The 9,916-nt window shown below is 33.6% G+C and overlaps 1 protein-coding gene across 5 annotated transcripts in view; it reads left to right on the top strand.

Annotated features, from left to right (window-relative positions):
* Window positions 1-9,916, top strand: part of LOC108361713 (AP-1 complex subunit sigma-2-like) — a 56,404-nt gene that overhangs the window by 33,727 nt on the left and 12,761 nt on the right. The window contains exon 5 of one of the 5 annotated variants that reach the window (XM_017614420.1): window positions 7,121-7,131. The exons of the other annotated variants lie outside the window; for them this stretch is intronic. Within the exon in view, the coding sequence (XP_017469909.1) occupies window positions 7,121-7,131 (11 nt within the window). The remainder of the gene's footprint in view (window positions 1-7,120; window positions 7,132-9,916) is intronic. 5 annotated transcript variants of the gene reach the window in all.

The following is a 9,916-nucleotide window of genomic DNA, read 5'->3' as shown; positions in this document are numbered from 1 at the left end:
AAAATGACACTGTAAGGAAAATTAAAAGTTTTGAAATAACAAAAAAAAACAACGAAACACGTGAAATTTATTTTTGGTCGTAGATAACGGATCTGTATACTGTGTCTCTAGATAATTTTCCCAGGGTATTTTCATTTTAAGTTTGCATTGTGAATGAAAATATTCAAGTTTTAACAGGGAAAAAATATAAATAAAAAATCGTTTGCCATTTGTTCTTTTACACAAAAATCAAGCTACCCACAAATAATGTCGAATGATAAATATAAAATAAAGTTTACGTGCTCGGAAAATTCCGGTCGCGATGGCTGGTGCCTTTATTGGTGGCCATTGTGAAATTTTCGGAACTCATGTGCCTACAAATATTTATTTTTCTATAAAAATATCATTCATCTTTTAACCAAAACCATATAGTACATAAATCAAACTTTATACAAAATTTAAAAAATTTTAACAAATTTTCATCAAATTTCAAACTTTTTAATCTGAATCTTTAGAATATCTTTGGGTATGCTAATTTATAGCCCATAAAATTTTAATTGTTTGAGCCTCCTTAGAGACATGTGAACTTTGCCCCATGTGCGACACAGGGGGTGAAATAACAAACGGCAATAACGCAAAATTTGCTTTATTTCACATTTAAATCGGAAATAATACCAAAATCTGAGTTTTGCTTTATTTCCAACAAAGATTGGGAAATAACACAAATTTGCGTTATTACCGTTTGGGTTATTTCCTACATGTAGGGACCACCCTAATGTACATATGTACATACATATACATATGGTTTTGGTTGAAGCTTAAACAATATTTTTATAGAAAAATAACAAACAAAATTTTACTTGAAAAACATTGTGAATGTTAAAAAAATCAACACGTGGTCGCTTTTTTGAAACACTATTTGTAGCTGTTCAATATTCCTTGGGTAAATGTATATCTCTTACAGTGCGACCTACATACATATATAACGGTATATCGCCACTACACACTAGCAAAGACGCGAACTCAAAAGTTGGCCCCAAAAAAAGACGCTTAAAAAAAAAACTACAGCGAAGAGAGACTCTTAACATAGTTGACGGCGGAGAAAGACGCGACAACTTATTTTCGCGGGTGTAACACTATGTAAATTCCCCAAAGAGCTTTTGGGAAATGATGCTGAAGTGACAACACTTGGCCAGCCCTTGACCAGGTAAATCTATGTTTACGCGTCTTTTTTTCCATCCACTAGGTTTATGCGTCTTTCTTCGCCGAAGTTTTATTACGCGTATTTTTTTTCACGCGTCCCCTTTCTCACCGTCAAAACACTAGCGCGTCTCTTTATTCGTGTCTAGTAACGATATGAATGTATTTAGCTTCGCGGCATCTTTGGCATCGCCGATCATTTCTGATTTAGTAATTGTGAGTGCGGATACATTTGTGCTACCATTCATATTTATTTATAATAAATGAAACATATCGCTAGCTTAGTGTGAAAAGTTGTTAAGTCTATTTTTGTGAAAACCCACATTTCAATATACCATTGTGGTCAGCTGATTAAGTTCAGTGACATTTTAACCAGTTTTGGCTATTTTTCTTATATTAATTATTATTTTTTTTTATACAAGTGTAGCACATTATATAACCAGCACCCTGTAAATCCACATTTCAAACGTTGTACAAGAATTATAAAAATTCAACAAACTACCAATATCCGCCAAAAACTTCAAACTCCTAATTCAGAATTATTAGAAAATATGTACATAGGTACTTAGTTTTATAGCCCATTAAATTTAAAAGTGCAATTTCAAGACGCTGGAAAATCGCGTAGATTTTTAATAACTTTTTTGTTTTTGCTGACGGTGTTGTGCATTTATGCGCGGCAATTTCTTTTGTATGGCCAAAAAAAAGTATTACATATCAACGCGATTTTCTGGCGCCTTAAAATTTGCACTTCAATCTACTAAAATTTAATGGGTTATAAAACTGCGTACCTATAACACGGGATCACAAATTTTAGTTTGGATTTTGTTCTCCAAACGCCAATATCTAATTTGTATGTAGCATTGCTCGGTGATTCCGAAAATCGAGTTAATTTTTTTCTATGGATAAGTTTTCGAGATATTTGGAATTTACCACTATTCAGCTTAAAACAAAAAGTGGTTCCACATTTAAAAAATAACAGGATCTGTGCCAAATTTTTGCATTTGTGTTTAAAGCCTGTTCTGTAACAAAAAAATCCAAGTTACTAATGAAGGATAGCGAGGGATAAATAAAGAAGTAATGAGTGGTCAAAAGAAAATGCGCAAAGTATTTTTATATTAAAAATGAGCAGAAAAGAGTGTTATTCAGGTGTACGTGACGTATTTGTAACATTATTTTGGGCTAGTTTTTCATATAAAAAATCTGCGTATTTTCATTTGACCACTTATTTCTTTATTTATAGATCGATTTTCTGCATTAGTAACTTGATTTCATTGTAACAGAAAAGGCTGTAGCACAAATGCAAAAATTTGGCACAGAACCCGTTATTTTTGAAATTGTTCTTCTCATAAAGTTTGATTTTAAAATTTTTTTCACTAAAAAAAAACAGGAATGATTTGTCAGAAACTATCAGTCCTATCGGAAAGTGATGTAGTATATATGGTTTGTGGAGAATCTTATTAGCTTTGATGTGACGTATGTATCTCATTTTGTATTTGTATTTGTATGTGTATTTATTAATTCATTTTCGTACATGTGAGACTAATGTCCCTTAACCGCAGAACTCCACAGGCAAACACCGATGGCCTACCAACTGTCATTTTGACGAGCAATACGTTTGCAAGTTTTTGTGTGTGGGCACTTTGATGTCTTGAAATAAGCATTTGCCGCATGACGCCATCAGACAATATTCTCTCAATTTCGGTGTTTAAAAACCTTTAAATCTTTAAAAAACTTGCTGAATAATTTCCTAAAACGTAATCATANAGATTTTTATTTTGAATTAATATCAAAATTACATCGATGTTACCACCAGCACGCTTTCTTTCAAATGAAAATATGGCTGTCAAACTATCGAATTGCCTGCAATAGATGTCAAGCAGTAAGCGTTGACATATATTGCAGCCCATGAGAAATAGGCGATCTGCATTGGAAATATATTTTGTGACATGGTTATCACGACATCAGTGTTTTCCTGTGGAGACAGGGCCTAAAGTACATCGACTCATGGTAGACTTGTAATATACAAGTATATGTAAGTACATTCTAAAATAACCTTGTTCCAATAAATTCTTAATAATCTTATTATAAACTTAGAGCTTTAGTTGCAAAGATAAAGAAAGAAGACATAGAAAGGGGGAAGTTGGAGAAAGAGCAGGAATTAGAGAAACCATTAGGAAAAGAAAGTTTGCATTGTTTGCTTGAAGCGTTTCGCTTCCTTAATAATTTTGACAGTTGGTGGAAGAGAGTTCCACAGCTGTACAGCATTAACAAAGAACATTCGAGAGGTAACGAGATGCGTACACCTAGGGATTATAATATTTACCACATGTTCACATCTCCCAAATTTTAACTTTTGAAACAAGTATTCCGGTTTTGCAGTATAAATCAACTTGTGAATAAAGAAGAAGACAAGGTTTCTTATCTTAAGATAGTTTTCTAGGGTGTTGTCAAGTATTTGCCTAGTGTAAACAGAGATGTGATCATATTTCCGCTTCGAAAAAACGAACCGCGCTTTATTATTTAAGGCTTTTTGAATTTTAAGCATTGATGTTTGTTCGAGTTTGGAGTACAATACCTCACTATATGTGATTTGTAGAACTATAAGCACCTTAACTAATCTGAGTTTTACATCCTTCGGTAATAAATACGTAATGCGATATAATGTCTTTAACACGTTATATATTTTACAAACCAACTATTCGGTTATGGTCAGAACAGTTCATCCTTGCATTTACCTTAAAACCAAGATAAGTCACAACCCATCAATCTTAATCGGTGAAAGACCACTCAGGTTATGTTCTTCTTCAGATATGGCTAAAGCCTTCGTTTTCAGGTTATGTTCTTCTTCAGATATGGCAAAAGCCTTCGTTTTCAGTGTATTTAGTAGAAAGTTATTTGATCGCGCCCAGTTAGATATACGTAAAAGATCTTCATTTATTCTACAGACTAGATCTTCTGAGAATCCGATAAGCCGCGATAAATATATTTGCGTATCATCTGCATATAAATGTACTATTAGATTGCGGCAGCAATGCACTATGACGTTTATATAAGATACAAAATAGTATTGAACCTTGAGGTACTCCAGACGTAACACGTTTTAACACGTCTTTTTCCCACACTGCACTTGTTGCCGACGATCAGATAGATAACTTTTCATAAGTTTTATTGCAAAGCTGCTGAAACCAAACATTTTTTTTTTTTTATTTAAACAGCAGTAATTTCTGGTCAACTGTATCAAAAGCCTTGCTAAAATCCAACACCGCCATGATTGTTAAGTGGTTTTGGTCATATGCAGGACGAGTGTCTTCAAATATTTTTAACATAGCTGTAGTGCAACTGTGACGTGCGCAGAAACCAGACTGATTTTCCGCTAATAATTAATTTTCATTTAGGTTGAATATTAATTGGCTCTCCAAATACTTTTCAAATACCTTAGACAGAACAGGCAGAATACTTATTGGTCGAAAATCGTGTAGTAGTTCTGAATAATTTACTTTTGGTATTGGTAAGATATTCGAGATCTTCCAACTACTCGTGGAAAGACACAAGATGTAATTGAAAAGTTTATTATGTGTGCGAGGGCAGAAATAACGAACGGTAAAATTAGTTTTAAAAATCTCAGGTGTACTCCATCGGGACCCACCGCATTGCACCCAATCGCGTAAATAGCCTTCAGTAGCCACATTGAAATTAAACTAGCATTGAGAGACTTTGGGCACTCTCAATATCCAAGCACAAGCTAGAGTTATGAGTAGTATGCAAAAAGAAAGTGTTCATAACATTTACATCTACATATATTACATATCTGTTCATCTTTATTTCCTACGGCTACTGATTGAAATTTTTCCATAGAATATTCGGCGGTAAATTCGTATTTAGCTTGGTTTTAAAAGAGGCCTGTTTAGCATTTTTAGTCAATAATTTCGCTTTGTTTCTAGCGATTCCGTACTTTTCCCATCTGTATTGCGTTTGGTTTCTCTTCCATTCAGAGTATGCCTTATTGCGATATCTAATTGCGTGATTAAGTGGAACCACTTTTAGTTTTAAGCTGAATAACGGTAAATTGCAAATATCTCGAAAACATATCCATAGAAGAAAAAACTAACTCGGTTTTCGGAATCACCGACCAATTCTGCCTAGAAATTGGATAGTGGCATCTATTGAACATTTTTGCTGTAAGCCAATGTAATATTTGTAAAAATTCTGAATAAAAATTTTAGGCTGTAATTGCAAAAGTTTGTTGAATTTTTATAATTTTTGTACGAAGTGTGAAATTTGGACATATGTATGTATATGGTGCTTGTTATGTAATTTCCTAGACTTAAAAAAAAAATTAATAATTATGAGTTTCGCTAGCTAACTCCTAACTTCCTAACTCCTAACCTAACTTCAAGTTAGTATATAGTACCATCGTATTACTTTGGATTGTCCATACTTTATTATACATTTTAGTTTTAGTAACCATTATTCCCTTATTTTATTTTTCTGGTTTTACCTTTTATATGTTGTACTATACAAATTTTACTAATGTTTTCGCAATAAATGGAAATGAAATAAAAAGGAAAATGGCCAACATTGCTTAAAATCGGCTGAGCACAAGAAGAAAATGGTTTATTTCTTCCCCTTGATATTCAATGAAAGGCAAATTTGCTAAATACAAAAGAGGCACAGAAAATTCGTATAGAGTTTGCTTTGCTTTAAATATGCAAAATGTTGTGTTCTAGGTTTCGCAAAATTCTTGAAGAAAAGGGCTATGGGAAGTTATTTCCTCCTAGAAAATTTGTTAAGATGGACTTGAAAACTTTTCATTCTAACTCTACATATGTATATGTATAATAGCGTAGCCAAAATTTTCGATTAAGTAATGACCTTAAGATTTTAAAATTTGGTATTTTTTTAAATTCATATCAAACAACTAGATTTCCTTGAATTTTATTGATTATTTTTCTTTAGTTGTTTATGTGATCATCACTGTAAATAGTACGAAACATGTTTAACTTGGTTTATACTCCTTAATTATTGTATTTAATATAAAAGCTAAATAAGTTTGAAGAGTTTACTGGCCACTTTTGTGAGAGGTGATGAAGCAATAAATATGAATGGAAAATATCGTAAGTCTCCTAATTATAATGTCTTTTAATTTAATACGATGCCATGATGCCGATACTTACGCGGCTAGTCACGTAGTGTAAGAGTACGCGATGCCATTTTAGCATCGGGTTAGTCAATTAACAATTAATTTGTTTAATCTTTCACCAAATTAATTTTCCATAACTTTCAAGAACAATCTCTCAAAAATAACAAACGAGTTGACTTCTTTTCACTGGTGTTTAATTTACATATGTACACACAAATGAAGTGGTCCCTTTTGTTTCAACTCACACCGTATGCAAGTTCGTCTGCAAGTAGAGTTCGATTAAAGAGGTACAACTTTAAGGATTTCTAACGATTTTTATTTTTATTTTTTGAATAATTTTTTACATGTATTTAAAACTTTATATTATTTATATAATGTATGCATATGTAAGTATATATGTATGTGCTTTTTGCTTAGTAGCCGTTGCTTTTTACTGTATATATTCGTAGAAGCGCAAAAAATTATTGCACTTAACCAATTAATGCAATTACGCATGCGCATGCGGATTTGGTGTGACCAGTTTTCCTTATTATGTGATTGCATGTTCAATTTTAGTTCTGTTGCATGATTAATACAAATTGTATGTTGGCAAGCTTTTACGATAGGAAGTAAAATAAATCACAAACAGTATGTAGTACCTTGTTTCGCCCTCATATCTATTTTCGGTTATTAACTTTGTTCTGTAAAATGTTTTCTACATATAAGTACAATATGCAAAATGTGTAACCTGTTTTTTTTTTATATTGTTATAATGCTTACCCCGCTACTTAAACCGACGTTAACGATTCGCAACTACAACAGGATTTCAATGAGTATTTAAATTAAATTATTCAACTTCAACTAATTACCACAATAATTACCCATGTATATTTCAATAAATGTCTATTTTACAATGTGCTTACTAATATACTAACATTTTTGCGTTTCCTACACAATCGATCGAAAAACCATGTTGCAAAAACTAAAATAAAAAAACTAGCAAGTCCGTTCCACTAACTACAAACCAGCTCCAACGCTTCAGTTTGGTTGCATTTGTACATAATTTTGTATGTATCGGAAATTAACATTTATGTGAATTCATGTTACACAGACGACCTAAAAGCAGCTGTTACCAATTTATTTAGTATTTTGCCAAACTAACTCACGGATCCTACATGGAAACCACATACATATTAGAGGGCTGCATGAATGCATTCAAAACGGCTTATGAATTATTCATATACAAAACGAATCAATGATTTTGGCTTAAAATTTCTTTGAATTTGAGTGAATAGCTGTTCTGATATTTGTGTCGACATTACAATATTCAAACAAGGTGAAAATAAATTGAATTGAAATAAATGACAATTTTTTGTATGAATATCCAAAAATATTTTTTCTATGCACATATGTACAAACATACATATGTATGTATGTATGTATTGCTGCGCTCCCATTACATACGAAAAAACTTGTTTGTAAAAAAAAAATTACCGAAATGAGTTTGAATGACTTGAATGTTTTCCATTCAGTCATTCACATTCTTCCATTTTAAGGTAGAAAATTAAAAACAAAATGTATATTCAAAACTTACAAAATTCCAAACGCTGAGTGTTTTTATGTGAAGTAAAATACTCAAATCTACTGAACTCTGTTTGGCTAGAAGTTTGAATGAATTCATGCAGCCCTCTAATACATATACATATAGCTCAATTATAGTTGTAAATAGTCAGTTGTTTTCAAGTTACAATAAATAAATGTGTACATTTAATAGCAATCATAACCCTTGCACAAATCTTTGATTACAAGAAAACGCGCGGACGTGGGAATCATTGGTCTACAGAAATTTAATGTAGGCTAAAAAGACGAAATTCCCTTAAATGCCGCATAGTTATGTTTGTCGGCATTCGTGGAAACCTATTGATTCTCCCAAGTCGCTGTAAAGTGAAGCCCGCAATAATAATAATAATAATAATAGATTGGCGCTTACACAGATGTTAGTGTTTGGCCGAGCTTCTCCTCCGATTTGTGGCGTGCGCCTTGATGTTGTCACACAAAGTGGAGGGACCTACAGTTTACGCCGACTCCGAACGGCGATTCTATTTTTATGAGAAGCTGTTTTTCATGGCAGAAATACATTCGGAGGTTTGCCATTGCCTGTCGAGGGGCGACCGCTGTTAAAAATGTATTGATCATTGCTCTAATCTCTGCACAGCTACTTTTATTCTAGATAAACTTCACCGCATGTAATAAATATATACGGTGGCGAGAATGCAAATAGAGAAGAGAAAAGTTTAGACAAATATTTTTTTATGAAAATATAGCTTACTATCTTAGAAACCGTGTAAATCAAAATGTCCAACTTTGTAGATCTTTTTACTTTGCACGCGAATACACAAAATGAATATAAAGCTTAAAAAAGCTTTGCCCGCGGGTAAGGCAGTGCCCATGACCGCTCTAAATAAGCGATACGCAGAGAGAGCTTTTTCTCTGCACATGCCTATACAAAATGTATAGAAAGCTTAAAAGAGCTTTGCCCGCGGGCAAGGCAGTGCCCATCAGTGCTCTAAATCGATGGTGGTCCGCCCTGCCGCGGGGAAAGCTCTTTAAAGCTTTGTATGCATTAGTGTCGGCCGCTGTGGTGTAGTGGTAAGCAGAGCGCACTTCCACTCCGTTGAGCCTGGGTTCAAGCCCTGGTCAAAGCAACATCGAAAAAAAATATAGCGGTCGTCCCTCCGAGTGTATTTCTGCCATGAAAAAAAGCTTCTCATAAAAATACAATCGCCGTTCGGAGTCGGCGTAAAACTGTAGGTCCCTCCCCTTTGTGTGACAACATCAAGGCACACGCCACAAATCGGAGGAGAAGCTCGGCCAAACACTAACATATGTGTAAGCACCGCCACTGCTCTAAATGCATGCGCAAGGTATCGTAATTGAGAAAGCATTTTCGCACATTCTCTAGTTTGACATGGTAGCGACGAAATGTTGACCAAAATATTTTTGAGTACGCAGTTTTGTTAATTTTTGCCAATTTTTTGTTCGCGCATTTTCTAACATACTAACCCTGGCCTTCAGTAAGCGGTCTCTGGTCACAAATAGTGACTTTTCGTGGTGAACTTGGATTTTGAGACTGTTTGGTATTCAGTACGCTGTCTCAGTCTCTAGTCTAAAAAAAAGTCACTAATTTGTCAGCTGGCTAAGAGCTCAAAAATAAAGCTATGGAGAAAAAGTTAATCGCTTTCCATTTTATTAAAAAAGCGCGAATATGAATCGAGGAAATTTGTTTAATAAGAATTTCGTTAGGAAATAAACCACAAGTAATTTTTAGAAAAAAACCCGACTTCAACTCTCATATAAAATATATATATATATCTCATGATCCACTGATCGGATCTTAGNGCAAGTAATTTTTAGAAAAAAACCCGACTTCAACTCTCATATAAAATATATATATATATATATATCTCATGATCCACTGATCGGATCTTAGCCAGATTAGTATGGGACCACCTCTGAGACACTACCTTTCCGAGGCAAACAGAATTATAGAAATCGGTTGACGTGGCCCAAAGTTATGCGGTAACATACATAAAAAAAAAAAAAAATATTCCGACGAAC

Source organism: Rhagoletis zephyria, unplaced genomic scaffold (assembly GCF_001687245.7).
Source record: "Rhagoletis zephyria isolate East Lansing unplaced genomic scaffold, Rhagoletis_zephyria_1.1 Rzeph_scaffold_00824, whole genome shotgun sequence".
Classification (NCBI taxonomy): Eukaryota; Metazoa; Arthropoda; class Insecta; order Diptera; family Tephritidae; genus Rhagoletis; species Rhagoletis zephyria.
Note: the sequence above shows the minus strand (reverse complement) of the source record. Positions and strands in the feature narration are given on the sequence as shown.